Here is a 24,798-nt window from a genome sequence, read left to right as displayed (position 1 = left end):
TGATTGTTTTGCAAAACTGGTTCTAGGTAGGGAGACAGTATCCTACGGTCCCCAAAACACAATATTCTTTTTTTCCTCTTCCTGTCCCACAAGTCAGTGAGATTTTGTGATTGGAAGCTTTCTAGTGCACTGGATAAACATGGCCCTTAACCACCTGGTTATTAACACTCCTAGGCTTGAAGAACGCATAAGGGCCAATAGCGAAGAAGCCTGAGGTTGTTCCTGCTCTCCAGTTGGCTGGACTCAAAATGCTGAAGAAGGGCTCCTTCTAATGTGGGAGAACCAGCTAAACCATTGAGAGCATACTGCTCTGAAAACTCTGGAAACATTGGCTGAAGAGAGACCTAAACCCTAGGAACCTTCCACTCAAGACCAGAAGCTGTGGGAAAGACCAGGTTGGACTTTTCCAGAATATTCACAACGTGGTGAGTGATAATTCACTTTCAGGTTTTTTCTACTAACTTTGGGACTACTGCAGGACAATGGAAAAAAATTACTCAACATTGTTAAGCCCTCATCAGCTACACCCTCCAACACAGGCCTACTGGAGATTTATGTGAATTTGAAAATTGGACTTGTGATTGCAGCGAGGTGACAAATTCATTCCAGGGTAAAGCAACCTCATAAGTTACAAAATTCAGGTTTGTATCACTCAGAACCTTTGGTACCAAAATTGAAGGCTTCAACAGGAACCAAGACTATGAATAACTATACCGTTGGAGGAGCCTGAATTCCAGAGTTCCAACTTAAAATAGTTGACCAAAGTGACCCGCAAGGATTACTCAACCTATGTTCCATCACAATTAGAAAAATTGTGCCAAGGTCCCAGTCAACCATGAGCATTGCTGATTGTGCCACTTTTTACCCTCAAACGTTGTAAAGAAAAATCTAATATCAAGCCCCCTCATTCTGTTTCTAACCACTGGTGTCATTTTGCTTATTATTTGTTTTTTTTTTATCATTATATACTGGTTTGGGAATTTCAATGTGTTAATATAACTGAGACTGCAACATCCCATCACACATCTGTGGTTGTGCAGTTCCTCCTATTTGAACCACAGCTATCAAAGGCTGGGTGTAGTTTTTTTCTGTAAACAAAATGTTGTAACCTACCAAGACAGTGTCTTACAACGTGGTCGATGTCACCTGCTCCCACAATAATATGCCACTTTCTAACACCATAGGTGCACAGTGTGGCTTGTATTGAGGTAAGCTTTCTGTAAGGAGTTATCTTCAATGATACATAAATTATTTAGCCCCAAGGCATAGCGCAAATTGTTGGTGGTCCTAATGCCTATGCCAAAATGATAGCATTCAGCAGGAGAGAGGAGGAGCAGGAGCAGGAGAGAGGAGGACATGTTTTTCTGTGAAAAACAAGCAGATGAATGTTATTTTCTTTCTAGGAGGTTTGGTATAACCTTCAACAAGCAAGCAGTCCTGGGTTGGCTGTATTACGGGCAGAGACCACGTTAGACAAATAACAATGTGCTTTTAAGGTTTCTGCATGTCTGCCCTTAAAGTTTATCAATTGATAAAAAAGTTTGTCGTCAGAGTTTTATGGGAAGGAAGATGCAGTATACCGAATTGTTAGAAACATTGTCAAACAACAAATCTTAAGAAATTACTGTCTGGTTTCACCAAAACATGAAAATAAGCATGGCATATTACAGGGCAAAGGAATAAAACTAGTTTCTGTGGCTTAGCATAGTGTAGGTTACAACCAAACTGACCATCTGTATTACTCCCTTTTCCAACAGTCTGGTCAAAATGAATCAAAACGTTCCATTCTTCTTCGGATGAAGGATTTAGACTGTGCTCTACCCTCTCTTACTCTTGCAAAATTATAGTCTGATTTGCTTTGTTAAAATAAAGTTCAGATTAACACTGTGCTCTAAAAAGAGTAGAAGGTGAAAATGAGATTTGCACAGAGTACAAAATGTGCACCAAAGGGGTGACAGAAGCTTGAAATACTGCCTGGCCAACATGGGTTGCAAAATTAGGGCTGTTCGGACCTAAGAGGAGACAATGGTCCCTGTACTAGACAGGTGTCCTTTGCCTGAAAATGTAAAGAAGACATTAGAACCCCAGGGACAGATTGGTAAACATGTGAAAGACATACTCAAAAATATATCTTCTGAGTTTTTTGGGAAGAAAAAGAGAATTCATTTAACAAGGAAAATCATTCATTTGCATAAAGAAAAAAAACACACCTGCTTTTGTGCCAAAGCTCAGTCATCAACTTCTGATAACTTTTAGAAAGTGCCGGTTTTTTATCTGTACGGGCCAGTCCTCCACAGTCCAGAAAGAAATGAGTTAAAGGTGGGCTAGAAAACATTAAACGATACAGAATAAACAATATGTATAGTTCCATTCCAAAGTACTATCATGTGACGCTACACAAGTAAAAAAAAAAAAAAACAGACCATATAAAGAATAGGTAAAACAGCTGCCACAGCCATACACACAATTTGTATTATTGGACTTGCTACATGTAGGAGTTTATCTTGGGATGAGCACTAGTAGAAGTCAGTGGTTTTTCGTGGTTACGTGCATAATTGGCAAGGAAATTGGTCATCCTGGCATCTAGCTTTGGGGAGAGTGCAACTCTGAGCCCCAGTGTGGGCCGGGAACACTCAGCAGAGGCGATCTGCAACACAGACAGCTACTTTTTCCCAAGGGGTGCATTCAGAGGGTCAGTGATGCAGAATGTCTTTGGGACCCAACGTGTTAAATATTGCCGAATTATCGTTTCCCTCATTAGGGTCTTTAGATTGTGGTGAGGGGTCAGGTGATGCACAACATAACCTAGAATGGCCCAAATCACCAAAGTTTCCATATTAGTCGTCCCGTATCAAGGAGTCTTGACTCTGGGGGTTCTTCTAGTACATGGGGAGAAGCCCCAATAGGGTGTCCCTCCGGGTGACTATCAGGAAAGGAGTCCCCTTCATGGGTTATCTCATGGCATAGAAAGGCTCTTTTAAGCCTGGTGAAAGCATAAAGGTTCAGTTCTTGTCCATGTTTGTACTTTTGCTTCGGTTTAGAGGATATGCAGCCTCCTAGTCCTTGAAGCTGTGAGACCTTTGATGATCAACGAGTCCCTATGCCCCACAAGAGCAGTTTGGGGAACTACATGCCAAAGCTAATATTTGCTTCTCAAGGGAGGTTTCAGGTGCAGTGACTGCTCTGTGGTTGGAGAAGCCTGCACCCTCAGTAAATTCCTCATCCCAAGGTAGGTTTTCAAAAGACTCTTCCTCTGTGAAGAAAGTTTCAGACTGGTGCATGTTTCAGAGTATTTAATGGCGGAATGGCCATAAGATGTGGTGAGACAAAAGGCTCAACTTGTGGGTCAAATCCCTAGGACATCCAAACTCACTCAGTTTTGCAGAGAGCATAATGCCTGGTTCTGTGTCCCAAATGTGTTCCAGTCATCTGTATAACAGTATATATGGACCCCAGACTGGGAAGTTAGACTCCAGGTAGAGCGGCGTTGGAAATTACTCTCCTGGTCGAACACACAGCCTAAAACGGCAAATCTGTAGCACTTCTGTTAGAAATGGGGATCCTGGTTGGCTAGAGTAAGCTCCTCAGCCAGGCAGGGACTACCACTCTAGTCAGGGCAAGAGAGCTACACACCCAAGATAGCCTCTGCTCACCCCCTAGGTGGCTTGGCACAAACAGTCTGGATTATCTTAGAGGTAATTTGTAGAGCATTTGCACAACCCACGTGACACAATAACTACACCACAAAGAAAACTCCATAACAAGTTATATAAAAATAAACTGTATTGCACAAAACATCATTAGACCAAAAACGACATGTATGAATAATACCATGCTACACAAGAGTTGTCAGAACATCACACAGGTTTCTAGTACTCTGCAAAAGCAAGCAGTAGTCAGGTAAACACAGTTACTAGAAGTCTGCAACACCAGCAGTAAGCAGTAGTCAGGTCATCATTATCATCAAAAATCCACATGTCACAATAAACAAATTATCATGAATGCCAAAACATCCTCATCCTTTGCATATGTCGTAAACACACACCCTCCCCATGCATGTACGGAAAATCCTGGTGTACATTTGTTATCCCTACAGGGCAAAAACGATACAGCTCATAACATCAGGTCGAGCGATTCAGTGGTTAGGAAAGGGAGGAAAATACATGAATTACGAAACATCACTAGGTACCTCTTGGCACCTATTATCTCACCCTAACTCTCACCAGTCACCACATAATGCATAACAGCACTTGCCAGCTGATCAGGGAAATTATGTAAGTTCCTGGGACTGGCACAAATACTGGGACCGCTAAAGTCCATTGATGAAGTAAGAAAGCCTCTCAAGGGGCTCCTCCACAGCTACTACTGTTAGGGCCGTAGCTCTCTTGGGATCCACAAAGCCTCTGTCAGGGTCTCTTGCCCCCCCCCACCACTCCCCCCCCCTCCCCTACACTGTAGGACTACCCCCGAGCAAGTACCACCGGGTATGTTACTGTGGCAAAGGCGGCACGCAATCATCAGGAAATGACAGGGCCGCCCTCATGGGGCCCCCGCACACAAAATACAACCAGAGACGGGTCGCTGCCCCCACGGCCACCTGGTACCTCATCTGGTCCCAGCGGGTGAAGCAGCCTCAGACTTTTGCCCACTAACTCAGTGGTGCAGCCACGGCCGTTTGCTCTTCGGCACCAAGGAATGCAGGGAAGGGAAGAGGGTGTACTTGAAGACTCGAGGGGCAGCCCCTGTCCTCATTCCGGCTGTCAATTTACCTCGGTAGGGAGCGGGTGTCCTAGCAGCACCTCGCTCCTCTGGCATTGTCACAGACCCCCCTCGGCTGGGGGGGCCACCTTGTTCACAAGTGGATTACCAAACAGAGAGCACTCACCCCACGCTTAAGAGGGCAAGCAGGGAGCGATGTTCCCCCTGTTTTCACTAGGAGTTCAAGGGTACTTGTTCAGCCCTAATTCTTCTTTGCACAGGTAGCACACAGCGCTCAGCTTGTGCTACAAGCTAGTTCTGGACAAGGTCAAGGAGCAGGCAAAACAGCGCTCTTCAAGACACTTTTCATGCACTCTACAAGAGTAAGCGGCACTCCACTCATGCCCTGCAGAAGAAAACGGCACCAAAGCAGCACACAGGCAGGGGAGACAGGGGCAATACACCCAGTCCCTGGAGTACACTGGGGGCACCCAAGCAGGGTTCAGGCAAGCCAGCACAAAGGTCCTGAGCACAAGGTGGCAGTCCTTTTTGTGACCTAGAAGGCCACAGGTCAGCACAACATCAGGGTGTTTCCAATGGAGGTTCCTGGCAAGTCCTTGCAGCAGCCTCTAGGGCCCAGCCCTCATAGTGTCTCTTCTTTGTCCAAAAATGTGGGGGACAACCCCCTGTACTTATACTTCAGTCTGCATTGTTTCCACAAAGATGGAGAGGGGGTTCCAACCAGTTCCAGGAACGTCCCCTTCTTCTCCACCACCTCTAAATATCCATTAGTTTTCCTGAACATTCTGGCATGGGTCTGGCACTCCAGAACATATGGTGGATCTCTCACTTCTTCAAATACCAGAACCAAATTGGTATAATGGGATAAAGTAAAAAATGTCCCAAGTACTTTAAAAAAATAAAAAAAGGGTATAAACGTGTGATTTTGTACTGCCCAGAAGTTCTGCCCTAAAGGTTCTGCTCAATACAAAAAGCTAAGAATATCTGTTAAGCTTGAGCTGATTAGCCACCTACGTCAATCAAAAAAGGAGAAGCACTACTAAAGGTGATTTCTATACACAGAGACCCTGTAATCTAACAGCAGTAATGAGTCAGTTTGTGCTATGGCAGGAGGTAACCATAGGGTCATAGGTGATCCACAATCTGTGACAGATGGCTAAATTATTTTATCAGTACTAATCAGAAAATAATCAGGTATTGATAACATTTCCAAAACATAAGCTGGTTGACTTTGGGGGTATGAGATTGGGGGAAGGAGGTATTAAAGTGGGGGAAGAGGAGGTCGAGGTATGTGTGTTTTTTTTATTTTTGCAATTTAAATCTTTATTAGAATGAATGCTCTTTTTGGTGGATACACCATTAAACTGCAGATTTCTCACCTTGAGACTTTTCACAGGTGCCTGACTACATTTGGTAATTGTTTTCAGCAATGCTCACCACACACTAGAATGTGATGCCATAAGGCTGTGCAGTGACTACACCTCCCCTAGGAGTGACTGAGAAGAGCTGCCTATAAGTGCAACCCCTGTGCAAGGAAAACAGTTTTATCTTTCTCCTGCCCGCCCTCACTTACAGAGCACTTCTTACAACTGCAGCTCACAATGTGCTGAAATCTAAATTGGGTCCTAATTATGATAATGAAAATGTCACTTACCCAGTGTACATCTGTTCGTGGCATCAGTCGCAGTAGATTCGCATGTTTTGCAATAGCTCGCCAGCTCGCCATCTGGTGTTGGGCCGGAGTGTTACAAGTTGTTTTTCTTCGAAGAAGTCTTTCGAGTCACGGGACCGAGTGACTCCTCCTTTTGTCTCCATTGCGCATGGGCGTCGACTCCATCTTCGATTGTTTTTCCCCGCAGAGGGTGAGGTAGGAGTTGAATTGTAGTAATAGTGCCCATGCAATGGAGTGACTAAGTATGCACCTATTTAAGGTTGAGATGATACATATATAAATAGTTGAAGGTAACTTCCAAACTGCTACAGGCTCCCGGGGAGGCGGGTGGGCACATGCGAATCTACTGCGACTGATGCCACGAACAGATGTACACTGGGTAAGTGACATTTTCAGTTCGATGGCATCTGTCGCTGTAGATACGCATGTTTTGCATAGACTAGTAAGCAGTTATCTCCCCAAAAGCGGTGGATCAGCCTGTAGGAGTGGAAGTAGTCTGAAATAATGTTCTTAATACGGCTTGACCTACTGTGGCTTGTTGTGCGGATAACACGTCTACACAGTAGTGCTTGGTGAATGTGTGAGGCGTAGACCATGTGGCTGCCTTACATATTTCTTGCATTGGGATGTTTCCTAGAAAGGCCATGGTAGCACCTTTCTTTCTGGTTGAGTGTGCCCTTGGTGTAATGGGCAGCTGTCGTTTAGCTTTAAGGTAGCAGATTTGGATGCATTTAACTATCCATCTGGCTATACCTTGTTTTGATATTGGGTTTCCTGCATGAGGTTTTTGAAATGCAATAAACAGTTGTTTAGTCTTTCTGATGTTTTTTGTTCTGTCAATGTAATACATCAATGCTCTTTTGACATCTAATGTATGTAGTGCCCTTTCAGCTACGGTATCTGGCTGTGGAAAGAACACTGGAAGTTCCACTGTTTGATTTAGATGGAACGGTGAAATAACCTTTGGCAAAAATTTAGGATTGGTCCTTAGGACGACCTTATTCTTGTGTAGTTGTATAAAAGGTTCCTGTATTGTAAACGCCTGAATCTCGCTTACTCTTCTTAGGGAAGTAATGGTGATGAGAAATGCCACCTTCCAGGTTAGGAACTGTATTTCGCAGGAGTGCATGGGTTCAAAAGGTGGACCCATAAGTCTAGTTAGGACAACATTTAGGTTCCATGAAGGAACAGGTGGTGTTCTTGGTGGTATAATTCTCCTAAGGCCCTCCATGAATGCTTTAATGGCTGGTATCTTATATAGGGAAGTTGAATAGGTAGTCTGCAGGTATGCAGATATTGCTGCAAGGTGTATTTTAATGGAAGAGAAAGCCAGGTTAGATTTTTGTAAGTGAAGCAAGTAACCCACTACATGTTCTGGAGTTGTGTGTAATGGTTGTATTTGATTAATATGGCAGTAGCAAACAAACCTCTTCCATTTACTTGCATAGCAGTGCCTGGTGGATGGCCTTCTGGCTTGTTTTATGACTTCCATACATTCTTGGGTAAGTTGTAAGAGCCCGAATTCTAGGATTTCAGGAGCCAGATTGCTAGATTCAGCGATGCTGGATCTGGGTGTCTGATCTTTTGGTTGTGTTGTGTCAACAGATCTGGCCTGTTGGGCAATTTTTACTGCAGGGTACTACTGATAGGTCTAGCAGCGTTGTGTACCAGGGTTGCCTTGCCCAAGTTGGTGCTATTAATATGAGTTTGAGTTTGTTTTGACTGAGTTTGTTTACCAGGTAAGGAAGGAGAGGGAGAGGAGGAAAAGCGTAAGCAAATATCCCTGACCAGTTCATCCATAGGGCATTGCCTTGGGACTGTTTGTGTGGGTATTTGGATGCGAAGTTTTGGCATTTTGCGTTCTCCTTTGTAGCAAACAAGTCTATCTGAGGTGTTCCCCAGAGTTTGAAATAAGTGTTCAGAATTTGGGGGTGAATTTCCCATTCGTGGACCTGTTGGTGATCTCGAGAGAGATTGTCTGCGAGTTGATTTTGGATCCCTGGTATAAATTGTGCTATTAGGCGAATTTGGTTGTGAATTGCCCAACGCCAAATCTTTTGTGCTAGCAGGCTTAACTGCGTGGAGTGCGTCCCCCCTTGCTTGTTTAGATAATACATTGTTGTCATGTTGTCTGTTTTGACGTGAATGTATTTGTGAACTATTATTGGTTGGAAAGCTTTTAGTGCTTGAAAAACTGCTAGAAGTTCTAGGTGATTTATATGCAGTTTTGTTTGATGAACGTTCCATTGTCCTTGTATGCTGTGTTGATCGAGGTGTGCTCCCCACCCTGTCATGGAAGCATCTGTTGTTATTACGTATTGTGGCACTGGGTCTTGGAAAGGCCGCCCTTTGTTTAAATTTATGTTGTTCCACCACAGAAGCGAGAGGTAAGTTTGGCGGTCTATTAACACCAGATCTAGAAGGTGACCCTGTGCTTGTGACCATTGTGATGCTAGGCACTGTTGTAAGGGCCTCATGTGCAGTCTTGCGTTTGGGACAATGGCTATGCATGAAGACATCATGCCTAGGAGTTGTAATATCATCTTTGCTTGTATTCTTTGTGTTGGATACATGCGTTGTATGATGGTGTTTAAATTTTGAATTCTTTGTGGACTTGGAGTGGCTACTCCTTTTGATGTGTCTATTATGGCTCCCAGGTATTGTTGTACCTTGCGCAGCAGAATTTTGGATTTTGTGAAATTGACGGTGAACCCTAGTTTGAAGAGGGTTTGTATGATATGATTTGTGTGATTTGAGCACTCTATTAACGAATGGGCCTTGATAAGCCAGTCGTCTAGATATGGGAACACATGTATTTGCTGCCTTCTTATGTGTGCAGCGACTACCGCTAGACATTTGGTAAAGACTCTTGGTGCGGTTGTTAATCCGAAAGGCAGTACCTTGAATTGGTAATGTATTCCCTTGAATACAAACCTTAGGTATTTCGTGTGCGATGGGTGTATTGGTATATGGAAATAAGCATCCTTGAGGTCTAAAGTTGCCATGTAGTCGTGTAGTTTTAGCAATGGCAATACTTCTTGTAGTGTGACCATGTGAAAGTGGTCTGATTTGATGAAAGTGTTCACTACTCTGAGGTCTAGGATTGGTCTCAGCGTTTTGTCCTTCTTTGGTATCAGAAAGTACAGTGAGTAAACTCCTGTGTTTATTTGTGTGTTTGGCACTAATTCGATTGCATTCTTTTGCAATAGTGCCTGCACTTCTATCTCCAGGAGATTGGAATGGTGTGTTGTCAAATTTTGTGCTTTTGGTGGTATGTTTGGAGGGAATTGTAGAAATTCTATGCAATAACCATGTTGGATAATTGCTAGAACCCAAGTGTCTGTAGTGATTTCCTCCCATGCTTTGTAATAATGACTTATTCTTCCCCCCACTGGTGTTGTGTGGAGGGGGTAAGTGACATGTGAGTCACTGTTTAGTAGTAGGGGTTTTGGGGCTCTGAAATCTTCCTCTATTCCTAGGGAATTGCCCTCCTCTATATTGTCCCCGAAAACCTCCTCTATACTGTCCCTGGTAACTGGACGGTGTTGCTTGTGAGGTGCTGGCTTGTGTGCTCTGACCCCGAAACCCCCCTCGAAAGGGTGTTTTACGGAATGTGCTGTAATTCCCTCTGCTCTGCGGGGAGTAGAGTGCGCCCATGGCTTTGGCAGTGTCCGTATCTTTTTTGAGTTTCTCAATCGCTGTGTCCACTTCTGGACCGAACAGTTCTTTTTCGTTAAAAGGCATATTGAGAACTGCTTGTTGAATCTCTGGTTTAAATCCAGACGTTCGGAGCCATGCATGCCTTCTGATAGTTACAGATGTATTAATTGTCCGTGCAGCTGTATCTGCAGCGTCCATGGAGGAGCGGATCTGGTTGTTGGAAATGGTCTGTCCCTCCTCAACCACTTGTTTTGCCCTATTTTGTAAGTCCTTGGGCAGATGTTCAATGAGATGTTGCATCTCGTCCCAGTGGGCTCTGTCATAGCGCGCAAGTAGTGCCTGGGAGTTCGCGATGCGCCACTGGTTTGCAGCTTGTGCTGCAACTCTCTTACCAGCTGCATCGAACTTGCGGCTTTCTTTATCTGGGGGTGGTGCATCTCCAGATGTGTGGGAGTTGGCCCTTTTCCTAGCTGCTCCTACAACGACAGAGTCTGGTGGCAGCTGTGTAGTGATGAAAACCGGGTCTGTAGGAGGCGCCTTATACTTTTTTTCCACCCTTGGTGTGATTGCCCTACTTTTGACCGGCTCCTTAAAGATTTCTTTTGCGTGCCGGAGCATACCAGGGAGCATAGGCAGGCTTTGGTATGAGCTGTGGGTGGAGGAGAGTGTGTTGAATAAAAAATCATCCTCGACCTGTTCTGAGTGGAGGCTTACGTTGTGAAATTGTGCTGCTCTAGCCACCACTTCAGAATAAGCGGTGCTGTCCTCTGGTGGAGATGGCTTCGTAGGGTATGCCTCCGGACTGTTATCCGACACTGGGGCGTCGTATAGGTCCCATGCGTCTTGATCTTGGTCACCCTGGCTTATGGTGGTGTGAGCTGGGGAGTGTGATGGAGTTTGTGCTGGTGAGACGTTAATCACGGGCGGAGGAGAGGGTGGTGGGGTAACTCTTTTCACCACTTTTGGTTGTGGTGTCTGTTCAGTTTGGAACTCCAACCTTCTCTTTCTTCTAATGGGGGGAAGGGTGCTTATTTTTCCTGTCCCCTGCTGTATGAAAATACGCTTTTGCGTATGGTCCACATCAGTTGATTGTAGCTCTTCCTCAAACCTATGCTTTTGCATTTGGGAGGTTAGCGAGTGCTCTTCTGTATAAGAGCCTGAAGCTGGGTCGCTTGCAGTTTGTTTCGGCACCGAAACCCTGTCTGCGTGTTTTTTCGGCTCCGAGGTGACTTTTTTCTTTTTCGGGGCCGAAACCTCTCGGCGTCGATCTTCTTCGGTGCCGCTGTCTCGGCGTCGAGCCGTGTCCACACCGGCATCTCGGTGTCGAGGCTTGTCTCCAGCACTTTCTCAGTCCCGAGAAGGCTGCGTGCCGGTGTCTCGACCGGAGTCGGACGATCTCGGCACTGTTTGGGCCTTTTTCGGTGCCGACGGTCGGTCACCGAATTTATGGGTGGAGCCATGGCCTGATGGCAGTGGCGTCCCCTGGGCCTTGTAAATCTTCCTCTGTGTGGTTTTCGACGTCTTACTCACGGTTTGTGTATCGTCGAATCCTTCGGAGTCTGAGTCTTGGATCGAGAAGGTACCTTCCTCTCCTTGTTCCTCGAACTCTCGGTGGGCTGTCGGCGCGGACGCCATCTGAAGTCTTCTGGCTCGACGGTCTCGGAGTGTTTTTCGGGACCGGAACGCACGACAGGCCTCACAGGTGTCTTCACTGTGCTCAGGTGACAGGCACAGGTTACAGACCAAGTGTTGGTCTGTATAGGGGTATTTATTGTGGCATTTGGGGCAGAAACGGAACGGGGTCCATTCCATCGGCGTTCTTCAGCACGCGGTCGGGCCGACCAGGCCCCGACGGGGGATCGAAAAACTACCCCGAAGGGCACCGGAGCTCTTCGATCTTCGATGCGGTGTTGAATCTAACTACGCCGATCCCGAACGCAACAATACCGACGAAAATCTTCCGAAATTAGCTATCTTTCCGTTACGAAACTCGGAGCGACAGGAACACGTCCGAACCCGATGGCGGAAAAAAAACAATTGAAGATGGAGTCGACGCCCATGCGCAATGGAGACAAAAGGAGGAGTCACTCGGTCCCGTGACTCGAAAGATTTCTTCGAAGAAAAACAACTTGTAACACTCCGGCCCAACACCAGATGGCGAGCTATTGCAAAACATGCGTATCTACAGCGACAGATGCCATCGAACTTAGGTCTTTTAGAATAGATACCACAGCAGTACTTCCCAAAGGATGGTCTTAGGAGGTGACAACTATTAGGACATCTTGCAGTACTGCTTGGGCAAAAATGACCATCATATCAGACTTGGTGGTCAAGGCAGTAGTGTTTCGTAAACGTGTGCACTAACGCCAGAACTAGATTAAGGTCCCAGTGAGGCATGACAAATGTTTTTGGAGAGAACATATGCACGAGGCCCTTCAAAGAAGGGATCACAACTGGTATCTAAACAAGAAATGGTTGATCAGGCAAAGAAAAAAAAGGTTGAAAGTACAGATAGGTAACCCCTAACTGTTCCCACTGCAAGGTCATACTGGACCAACAATAAAACAAACAACAATGCATCAGAGTGTGGCCTGCAGAGGATCTAGATGACAATACCCCGTACCAGGCCACAAACATTTCTCAGGGCCTAGCAGAGAAGGACTTTGTGGATGCAAGAACGACATCTACTACTTCAGGCTCAAAGTCAAAATAATTTGGCTGACACCAATCGAAGGTGTAGGGTGCAGAGATTTGGTCACATGTTGCTGAAGCAGGGGAGCTTCTTCAATGGATAACAAGGTCAGAGGGTAACTGCTCAAGAGCTCTGGGCACCACACTCTTCTGGCCAAGCCCGGAGCTACTAAGGTGATTGGGCCTAGTCTGTCTTGTCTTTTCTCAGAACTGAAGAAAATGGCAGGAACACATCTAGGAGACAAGAGTCTCATAGCAAATAGAACGCATCCCCGAAAACATTTTTGGAGGAAACTCTGGTGCACAGAAGCTTTGGCATTGCATGTTTGACGGGAGCAAACAGACCTAACAAAGTCACACCCTGTAGGAAAGTACCATCTTGCCTGGCATGTTACCCCCATTTTTACTGTATGTATGTTTGTTTTTGCCTATGTGTCACTGGGATCCTGCTAGTCAGGACCCCGTGCTCAAAGTATGCCCTGTATGAGTTCCCTGTGTGGTGCCTAAATGTATCACTGAGGCTCTGCTAACCAGAACCTCAGTGTTTATGCTCTCTCTGATTTTAAAATTGTCACTGCAGGCTAGTGACCAATTTTACCAATTCTGATTGGCACACTGGAACACCCTTATAATTCCCTAGTATATGGTACCTAGGTACCCAGGGTATTGGGGTTCCAGGAGATCCCTATGGGCTGCAGCATTTCGTTTGCCACTCATAGGGAGCTCAGACACTTCTTACACAGGACTGCCACTGCAGCCTGAGTAAAAATATCGTCCACGTTATTTCACAGCCATTTTACACTGCACTTAAGTAACTTATAAGTCACCTATATGTCTAACCCTCACTTAGTGAAGGTTAGGTGCAAAGTTATTTAGTGTGTGTGCACCCTGGCACTAGCTAAAGTGCCCCCACATTGTTCAGGGCGAATTCCCCGGACTTTGTGAGTGCGGGGACACCATTACACGCGTGCACTACATATAGGTCAATACCTATATGTAGGACACAATGGTAACTCCGAACATGGCCATGTAACATGACTAGGATCGTGGAATTGTCACCCCAATACCATTCTGGTATTGAGGGGACAATTCCATGTATCCCCGGGTCTCCAGCATAGAGCCCGGGTACTACCAAACTAACTTTCCGGGGTTTCCTCTGCAGCTACCGCTGCTGCCAACCCCTCAAACAGGTTTCTGCCCCCCTGGGGCCTGGGCAGCCTGGTCCCAGGAAGGCAGAACAAAGGATTTCCTCTGAGAGAGGGTGTTACACCCTCTCCCTTTGGAAATAGGTGTGAAGGGCCTGGGAGGAGTAGCCTCCCCTGGCCTCTGGAAATGCTTTGAAGGGCACAGATGGTGCCCTCCTTGCATAAGCCAGTCTACACCGGTTCAGGGATCCCCCCACCCCTGCTCTGGTGCGCAACTGGTCAAAGGAAAAGGGAGTGACCACTTCCCTGACCAGCACCTCCCAGGGGAGGTGCCCAGAGCTCCTCCAGTGTGTCCCAGACCTCTGCCATCTTGGATGCAGAGATGTGAGGGCACAAGGGACAGCTCTGAGTGGCCAGTGCCAGTAGGTGACGTCAGTGACCCCTCCTGATAGGTGCTTACCTTTCTCTGTAGCCAATCCTCCTCTGAGGGCTATTTAGGGTCTCTCCTGTGGGTATCTCATGAGATAACGAATGCAAGAGCTCATCAGAGTTCCTTTGCACTTCCCTCTTCGACTTCTGCCAAGGATCGACTGCTGACTGCTCCAGGATGCCTGCAAAACCGCAAAAAAGTAGCAAGAAGACTACCAGCAACATTGTAGCGCCTCATCCTGCCGGCTTTCTCGACTGTTTCCTGATGGTGCATGCTCTGAGGGCTGTCCGCCTTTACCCTGCACTGGAAGCCAAGAAGAAATCTCCCGTGGGTCATTGGAATCTTTACCCTGCCAACGCAGGCACCAAAATTCTGCATCACCGGTCCTCTGGGTCCCCTCTCATCCTGACGATCGTGGTCCCTGGAGCTGGGTCCAAGTGTCTTCGACAGTCCAGTGGCCCTTCTGTCCAAATTTAGTGGAGGTAGGTCCTTGCCTCCCCACGCCAGACAATAATCCTGTGTACCGCATGAACTGCAGCTGCTCGGGCTTCCGTGCACTTTTCAAGACTTCCTTTGTGCACAGCCTAGCCCAGGTCCCCAGCACTCCGTCCTGCATTGCCCAACTCGCGGAGTTGGACTCCGACGTTGTGGAACCCTCTTTTGTTGCTCTGAGCCGACCGTCGTCCTCAAATCTTCTAAGTGTCTGTTCAGGTGTTTGTGCGGGTGCTGCCTGCTTCTGCGTGGGCTTTCTGTGTTGCTGAGCGCCCCCTCTGTCTCCTCCTCCAAGGGGCGACCTCCTGGTCCTTCCTGGGCCCTAGAACTACCCAAAATCCTCAACCATGACTCTTGCAGCTAGCAAGGCTGGTTTGCGGTCTTTCTGTGTGGAAACAACTCTGCGTCCTTCAGCATGCCGTGGGACATCTTCTTACCAAAGGAGAAGTTCCTGCCACCTTCCGTTGTTGCAGAATCTATGGCTTCTTCCACCCGGAGGCATCCCTTTTGCACCTTCATCCGGGGTTTAGTGGGCTCCTGCCCCCCCTGGACACTTGCGTGACTCTTGGACTTGGTCCCCTTCCTTTACAGGTCCTCAGGTCCAGGAATCCGTCTTCAGTGCTTTGCAGTCAGTTGTTGTCCTTGCAGAATCCCCTATCTTGACTTTACTGTCTTTCTGGGGTAGTAGGATAACTTTACTCCTACTTTTCAGGGTCTTGGGGTGGGGTATCTTGGACACCCTTAGTGTTTTCTTACACTCCCAGCGACCCTCTACACACTGCACTAGGCCTGGGGTCCATTTGTGGTTCGCATTCCACTTTTGGAGTATACGGTTTGTGTTGCCTCTAGGCCTATTTCTCCCTATTGCATTCTATTGAGTTCTACAGTGTTTGCACTACTTTTCTAACTATTTACTTACCTGATTTGGTTTGTGCATGTATATTTTGTGTATTTTACTTACCTCCTAAGGGAGTATATCCTCTGAGATACTTTTGGCATATTGTCACTAAAATAAAGTACCTTTATTTTTAGTAACTCTGAGTATTGTGCTTTCTTATGATATAGTACTAAGTGATACAAGTGGTATAGTAGGAGCTTTGCAAGTCTCCTAGTTCAGCCTAAGCTGCTCTGCTATAGCTACCTCTATCAGCCTACGCTGCTAGAACATCACTAATCTACTAGTGAGGGATAACTGGACCTGGCACAAGGTGTAAGTACCACAAGGTACCCACTATAAGCCAGGCCAGCCTCCTACACACCCCACTGACCGAAGAAGCCATGCCACCTCTGGAAAAAAACTGCACTCAATGGCCAGCTGTCGTCTGCCCAGCTCATCTGCCCTTGTGTTCATGGACCTCGGTGCTGGTCCAGCTACCGCCAGAGATGCAGAGCTCATGAAACAGTGTGCAGGACCCCACCCCACAGCATCACATGCTAATTGTGTTGTCCCTGAGAACCTTCTCCAGCCTCCCCTCGGTGGTAGGAAGGGTTTCAGGGCCAAAGTGATTGCCCAAACCTCCAACAGGTTGATGTGAAGCTGGCTCACCACTAAAGACCAGAGGATTCGGAGCTCCATCTCTCCCAGTTGACCACTCCAGCAGTGATGCATCTGTCACAACTGCCTAGGTGGGGCAGGAAGAGTGGCCTGCCGGAAGTCCTGCTGCCGCTTGCCTGTACCACAAGCAGTCCCGAGTCACTTCTTGTGAGATCTGGACAGCTTCAGAGAGGCAACTCTGGTCCCAAGCCCACTTAAACCTCAGATTACATTGCATGGATCGCATGTGTTGTACTGGAGAGATGCATTAGGCCAGGAGCTAAAGAAGCCTAAGGACCATAGTCATGGATGCAGAAACATCAGGATCCTATCCTGAATGTTCCAAACTCGCTGTGACAGTGGAAAGGCTTTCAACGCTACTGTGTCCAGAATGGCATCAATGAAGAAAATTCTCTGCCTAGGGCTAAGGAGGGGCTTCCGCTCAATGACAGAAAGGCCCAAGGAAATCAAGGGGTCAGCTATTGTTCAGAGGCAGTCTGCAACTAACTGCGATGAACCAGCCTTGAGCGCTAGTTGTCTAGGGACAGGAATACATGCATCTCTGCCCTTTGGAGATATGTGCCACATCCACCACCATCACTTTAATAAACATATTAGTGGCCAAGGTATGGCGGATGCGCAGCAGGGCAAATCGGAAATTATCCTACCCTAATGCTAAACGCAGGTAATGCCTGAGGAACTGAACAATGGATACAGGAAAATATATGTCCCCACTAGTCCATGTACACTGGACACCTATCTTTCTCCTCTAGATCCTGGGGACTGGACAGAGTGAGCATTTTTGTCCTTCTGACATCAAAGGCAAAATGTCCTGTATAAGCCTGTGTCCTCCCTACTTCCACAGCATTCCTCCTCCCGCTCTGTCTAGAACCATTTGATGGAGCTTTTGGCCAGCAAGAGACTGTCACCTAGTATCAAGATTGCGGTATGACGGGGGCGTTGCTAGGCGACTAGCCAAGATGGCCTACTGTCGCGTGGGCTCTCATTATCCTAAATGAGACTACTGGATTTCGAGGCAGCAGGATCGAAAACGGTGTGGGGGACTGAGTCTGGCCCACGTGTAAAGAACTCTGTCACCCTAAATCCGGTTTTTGCTCCGGCTAACTAGCAGTGCCTCATTTCTCCCATGGGGAAGAGATGATTGGGCAGCCAAGCGCATGACATCTTTGGAACTTCTCAGGGAAGTCGTGGTCACTCAGATCCAAACCAACTCTCTCATTTACAATATGGTCTCAACTCTCTCATTTACAATATGGTCTCATATACAAATGACAAAGACAGTATAAGTTTTATATAATGTTTTAATAAAACAACTGTATTTTAGATATTAAGGTGTGAGCCGCAATAACCAGAACAATACAACATAGTAGGATTGAAATAGTCACCAGGAGAGTAAAACATAAGAACAAAGCTATCATATTGCCTATCAGTTTCTACTCTCCCTCTGCTTGTTCTATTTAGAGCACAGCATGTTAAGCTTCTAGCTTGCCTTTCCGAGTCAAAGGGGAGACATAAGCCCTCATACCTGAGCAAAGGCCTGTGATCTGGTTCAGCATCTGCAACGAGGCAGTCAGCGTCTAGTTGTGGTTCCCTGGTCGGAATCTCCCTCTTGCATGTATTGGGACAAGGAAGTTATTTTATAACTAGCATGTCATCGTGATCACAAAATGTCCCTACGCAGGAATGCCAAATCTAAACTCCTACCAAGTCTATCGGCAATGTACCATACTGTATCCTTGACGAAAGCACAGAGTGAATATGTTATGAAGAACTCCAATGCTGAAGTAGGCAAAACAGTGTGATAGGAATAAAAAACAACACCGTAGAACTGTCCATTTTATAAAATAACAGTACGAAGCCTAATAAAAAGCATCTAGAGCAAAGTGCACAGAAGCTCTAAGCTATCAGCAAATGAATAAAATACATTCAGGGCAAAATGCAGAAAGGCCTAAAGCCTGTAGCTAATGCGCAAAATATACGTAAAACCAACCACACTACACCCTCCCCTTGTCGGTAGCAAGTGGTTCCAATAACATAAAACATGCCCCAAAATATAAACCATATATATATATTTCGACAAGGTAAGAAGACAACAAAGTCATAAATTTAGAAAACATGTGACGGTAAATCCAAATTCAATATAGTGTCAATTTAGCCGAAGGAAAAATAAAATAAAAAATCCAATTGTCAGACAGAAGCAATCGATCGTAGGAGCTCCTCCACTTCGATATATGTTAATATCGGAAGATCCACGCCACAAAGTACCATGGAGCAGGTGTGTTCCAAAGCCCCAAAACCATCCAGGGCGGCACCCCGTGCAGGGCCAATAAAAGAGACAATACCATCTTCCTCCAGGAAGGGAAGCAAAAGCAATCGTAGCGCACAAGTCTGGGAATGAGCCCTAATCGGGAACATCAACAGATCAGGATCGACCACTGGAGAGCGCTGCAGTGAGAGACAGAAAGCCAGTGCATGTTCAAACGAGCACCAAAGGCACCGAAACACAGGTTGTACACAATCCAAAACCTGTCTGAATGATAGAGACCAGTCACACTCCAAATGACCCAGGAGTGTAGCTCCAAAACGCTGCATCATGCGTTCACGACACAGCTGCGCTGACGGGAGCAGCAATATAGGATCTCGTCGTGGCGGGACAGCCATTGCGAAAAAATAGCAACAATAGCAAGACTCTAGCCAATAAAGCCAAAGTAATTGGGAAACCCCCAAAAATGCTTCCGAAAATAGAGTGTATAGCCGAAGGTATCAAACCGAATATGGAAGAGAAGGTGTGAGCGAAACCAACACCAACGGCTTTGAAAAAATGAGCAATACCAGCAGTGCTGGATGCATTAAATATACGTCCCACAAGTTCACCGAAGTGACTTGAAAAGTTAGTATTCAAAAGGGACTGTATCTCCGCCGATGACCTCGCCACTTGAAGCGCGTAGGTCTCGCTAGCAGATGTAAGGGCCACATGCTTTTGAAACAATAAAGCTTTCGGCCGACTCAACTTGTCGAAATCAACCTTGGAAGTAGCAATATGAGGCCAGATGTCCGCTACCTCCCTAAATTGAGTTCCCGCAGCACGTAACGCCTTGTTGTCAACGACAACGTAAACTATTCCTGCATGCATGCCACAGCAGCGTTCGCTGTTAAGAACAATGTAACTGCTGTTAGAAAGCACCTGGAAAGTGTTTTTAATTACCGGGACTGGAACTCCCTTCAGATAACAAGCTAAGTTAGCAATCGAAGCGTTACACGCTCCGTGCAAGGACAGCTGTTTACAAACCATGGAATGGCTGACAGAAGCTTCGCATTCGCTACCGCTAAGAAAAACCTCCCTCAAACCATTAACACATCTGTATTGAAAGGGAAGCTCCCACACCTCGTGTATGTAACTGTCTCCCAATAGTTCAGATCTACCCACCGGAATGTGCTTCAAACAAGAAGTAAATTGCAGAGGTGAGATAGGCAAATTAATAACCCCATGAATCAACCATTCAGCTGACGGAATCTCAGCCACCGTAAAAGGCAGTTTCTCCAATTTCTCAATACTCAACATACCATATGTCGCTTCCTTTTTAGCCATCAACTGTTGTTGATGAGTTAAATTAAAGGAGAGAAAGATCTCCTTGGCACGAATGTGCTGCCATGGAACGCGACCCGCCTTCAAGGTCTGAAGAGTCCAACCCAGCTGCATGATGGACCGTGTCTGACTCTGCCCATGATATAAAGAAGACATGTCTGATTTAATAATGTCAATAGCAGAAGAAACAATGCTGTCAATCGTGTAAACACGGTCAGAAAGGGTATGCATGCCATTATCAACAACAGACAAAGCATGTAGCAGATTATCTTGATCAATCTGCCTCAATCGGGCAGCAGCCTCCTGTTGTGAAAGTTTCCAAATCTCATTATATACTTCGTATAAGAACCTTTTCCTCCGTGGCACCTTGGGACCCGACAAAAAATCTTGTAAATCAGTACCATTAGACAGTAACTTGAGATGTGACTTAACTGCATCCAGCGTGGAGTACTTCAACCATTGTTGACAAAGCTTCCCCACGCTGTACGTAGTTATAATATCAGCATGTTCTGGTGAAATGTAACGAGGGTCTGCCCTACTAGTCCTGAACCCCCCTGAAGAGGTGACAAAACGTTGATGACACTGATTAGTGTCTACAGGCCACAAGAACCACCCGCCCGGATGTAACGATGAAGTGTTAAGCGTACCATTCTGGACCCAATGCGTAAATTCACTAAAAGTAGCATTCACATAGTGCTGCCAATTGTTTAATTTGGAAGGGACAGGGATACTAGGTAAATTCAACTCTCTAATCGTCGCCAAGCCTAAACAGCTAGTCTGTTGCACCGTGTCATTGAGGAAAATCATCGGTACAGGGATAAGACATGCTCTAAATAATGTATCCCTGCCTCGCATTTGCCAATGTTTCGTACCCCAAACACTTTTCAAGTCAACAGTTTTAAACCAGTATTCATACCCCTCGACCAAAAGTTTAGATACAAACAAATTTGAATACAATACTTTAGTGTCGGTCAATAACAGTTGCTTATTAGAATACGGTGTAACTTTAAAATAGTAAGACTTAGCATCCCGTTGATTATGCCCAGAAAAATATGCAAATTTATCATAATACGTTTTCGAACTCCCTTGTGGGGGAGTCGAGCAATGTTCCCATTGCACATAATTAAATATGGACTTAGGGCTACTAGCTTTATGAATAAAATGGTGTCCATAATAGTTGTAGCAAAACATGTCACCATTATTATCTCTAAATTGGTAAGCATCTTCATCGTCATAGATAGTATAATATTGCAAATCCGTTAGCATAGAATCCACAGTCTTCACATCCCAATCATCAGAAACAATGCCAGGTATAACAATATCATTCATTGATAACTTGAGGACATACGGTATTTGAATCAATTCAGTGGGACCATATATATCAAACATTACTTTATCCCACACAATCTCATCCGGAATTGGTATTGCAGAAATGTTCACATTGGACAAGTCTCGTCGAACCATATGAGACGAAAAATATGGTCTCAACACAGTCTCCACGTGCTCAATGTCTGATTGATCAGGAAGAAAATGACCATGTATTACTAGAAAAAAAGTAACCACAAATCCTAACCACAGAAAAATAGTCATAAAAGCCATAAAAAGCCACAAATAGTTCCAAGGAAAAACAAAATATGTACGTTTAAGCCAACTCAGCAGCTTACGTGGAACTCGGACAGAAGACATCGATGACGAAGAGCCGGACACCGCTTCATCAGCGTCGTTGAACCAGCCAGAGGCAGTTCTCGCAAAAGGTGCAATTGTGAACAAAGAAGCAGATGGAGGCTCTCTCCTAGGCACGCTATAAACCACATGTTCAGAAACATCAGTAGAACGTACAGCAACTTGATCAAAAGATTCCATATTAATCGTTGTCTGTGGAACAATCGCAAGATCATCTTCCACCCTCCCCAAGCTCAGAGAGGAAACAGCGTCGGTGTAAATCACCTGCAGCGGGACTTCTTCCCCAGTAGTGAGAGGGGATGCCGGAACTACTGGGTGTCCCTCTTGGTCTGCTGTGCAGAATCAGCCACATGTTGTAACTTGACATTATCAATGGAGACAAAGCGATTTTCATTGGCCCCTTGCAGCGGCGGTAAAATCACAGTTCTAGTGCCGCTCACCCCTAACACAGGGACAGGTGCTCGATAAGAAGGACCAAATTCTTTCTTCACTGCGACCTTTTCACGCACTAGATCCCCAATCCTGGGTATCCAACCAGTAGGTGTTACTGGCTCATCCTTAATTCCTGAGGAGGCAGCACTTGCAGAAGAGTTATCTTCACGGAATTGTTGTAAATCCTGCAAAACAGTGACACAATCATTTATGTCAAAGGGCGTATCTGCCGCCTCCACACCAGGACCATCTAGATCAGGAACATACATTCGTGTTCCAAACAGGCACTCATATGAAGTACGACCCCCCAGTGACCGTCTAGGCAAGTTATTAAGTTCTCTCTGTACTCTATACAGGTGGGCTAGCCAACTACGACCCGTACCTATAACCCTGCCCGTTAAGTATTGCTTTAAATCACGATTTAAACGTTCCACGACAGAATTTCCCTCGGGATGAAATGGAGACGAGAATTGGAGCTGGACCCCCAACGAAGCCATGGTGTCCCTGAATGCCTTAGAGGCAAAAGCAGGGCCCTGGTCCAAATGAAAAGCCGCAACTGCAAATGTATCGACAAAGATACGCAAATCTTTAAAAACAGTCCGAGCGTCAGCCGAGCGTTGTGGCCAGACCCACACAAATCTGGAGCACGAATCTCCAGCAACCAATATGTATTTGTATGCACTTTCTGGTGTCAGTGGACCACAATGGTCCAAGTACACACACTGTAATGGTTTGTTTGAAATCAGAAGGGGCGTCTGCTGCGGGCGTCTAGCCGACGACGCTTTAATTTGTTGACAGACGTCACAACAAAGGACATACTGCTTTGTCTCTTTATAGAGACCAGGCCACCAGTAACGGGCCTGTAAAAGTGAAATCGTGGCAGCCACACCAGCATGTGCAGATGCCACCCCTTCATGTGCTGCAGAAATTAATCGAGGTCTCTCAATTTTATTTGGTAATTCACGTACACCAATGCCTGGAATATTAACAACAGCATTTAGCGCACCACTCAAGCAGTAACTATATTTAGAAGGAAATCCTTTAGGAAATGGCGTGCCATCAGCCGCAGCTTTTATGGCAGCCGAAATCTCTGTGTCTGGTTTGGAACTCGAACGAGTCACTGCGGCTACAGTGGCGACAGCCACTGCCGACTTTGCAGCTTCATCAGCCAAAGTATTCCCAGTAACGTGTATTCCAACGTGCTGGTGTCCAAGTGTATGCACAACATGGACCTTAGGAAGCGTTTCTTTCAGATCCGCAACCTTACCCCACAACAATTTATGTTTAATGGTGTTGCCTTTAGAATCTCTGAACCCATTCAACTTCCAATAGTGCAGATATTCATTGAAAGACTGAACACAGTAGTAGGAGTCACAGACCAGCAAGGTCAAAATCGCCGGATCTGCGTGCTCCAACGCTAACAAAAGAGCTTTGAGCTCAGCCAGCTGTGCCGTGCAATCTCCCAAGGTTTTAGTATAAGTATGTCGGGGGCAGAACACTTCCCCCTCCATAGTGCTGCTCACTACCGCACATGCAGCAGAATACTGTTGTTTAGTCCCAACCGCTGGTTGCGCAGAGCCATCGGTATACATGACCACTTGATATTGGTCAATAGGCAATGTGCCAGCAGGAACTGGGTACTCTATTTCATATTGAAGAAATTCTTGAGTCTGCAGTTTAGAGTCAAATATGTAATCTACATCAGTGGCTGTCAAAGACGTAGCACATTGTATCCATCGTGGGTGTAAAGCTTTCGAATTAGGAACACTCGCTTTTGTAACAGCCTCCAAGGCCGGAATCGGGGAAACGACAATGATGCGTTGGCCCTGGGCAAGCAGTCTTTCTTTGATCACAGCCATCTGTACTGCAGTGAGTATTTTCTCAGTCTGCGCAAAACGGTGTTCTGCAGCAGAATACAAGTGGGACTTGTATGCTATCGGGACTGTCTCACCCTCATTAAAGGTGACATACGTAAACCCAACAGCCCCAGGTATCACCCTGATGACTAAATGTGTCTTATTGTCCCGTGTGTGTAAGTGTTTAACTGCTAAGAGATCATTCTGTAACTCTCGCAGTATGTGTGTATGCTCAATCGTCCAAAATCTACTCGAAAAATTCGGGCGAATCAGTTCGTATAATGGTTTTATACACGTAGCATAATCAGGAATGTAAGTTCTGCCAAAATTCAGAAACCCCAACAATGACTGAAGCTTCCGAACCGTATTAGGAGGCTGCAACAAAGCACATTTCTCCAGAAAATGTGGTGCTAGGCTCTTGCCCTCACTCGACAACTCATATCCCAGGAAAATGACGCTGAGGAAGGCAATCTTTGATTTCTTAAAATTAAACTTATAGCCAATATCAGCAAATCCCACAACAATGCGCGATACGCGCCTTAGATGTTGCAGAATCTCATTGTCTGTCAAATATATGTCATCAACATATGACAATGCTTCAGGGTCCAACTCGTGTAGCATTTCAGTCACACAAGCCGAACACAGTCCTGGGCTATTCTTATACCCCTGAGGCAAACAACAAAAAAAATTCTGAGAGCCAAACGCACTGAAACTGGTATAGTCCCGACTTTCGGGCGCTATATTCTGGCAGAAAAATCCATTTGAGATATCCAACGTTGTTTTGTATTTTTTACGCACTATATTATTCATAAGTGCTGCGCTATGTGAATTCTGTATTGCATATGTGCGTGTATGACTATTCAAATGTCTGTAATCC

The 24,798-nt window shown here is 45.9% G+C and overlaps 1 protein-coding gene across 3 annotated transcripts in view; it reads right to left on the bottom strand.

The window, feature by feature from the left end:
- Positions 1-24,798, bottom strand: part of USP33 (ubiquitin specific peptidase 33) — a 399,453-nt gene that overhangs the window by 245,656 nt on the left and 128,999 nt on the right. For all 3 annotated transcript variants that reach the window (XM_069232248.1, XM_069232249.1, XM_069232250.1), the window contains one exon: positions 2,211-2,324. In XM_069232248.1, coding sequence (XP_069088349.1) covers positions 2,211-2,324 — 114 coding nt within the window. The remainder of the gene's footprint in view (positions 1-2,210; positions 2,325-24,798) is intronic.

The sequence above is a fragment of the Pleurodeles waltl genome, chromosome 4_2 (assembly GCF_031143425.1).
Source record: "Pleurodeles waltl isolate 20211129_DDA chromosome 4_2, aPleWal1.hap1.20221129, whole genome shotgun sequence".
Classification (NCBI taxonomy): domain Eukaryota; kingdom Metazoa; phylum Chordata; class Amphibia; order Caudata; family Salamandridae; genus Pleurodeles; species Pleurodeles waltl.
Note: the sequence above shows the minus strand (reverse complement) of the source record. Positions and strands in the feature narration are given on the sequence as shown.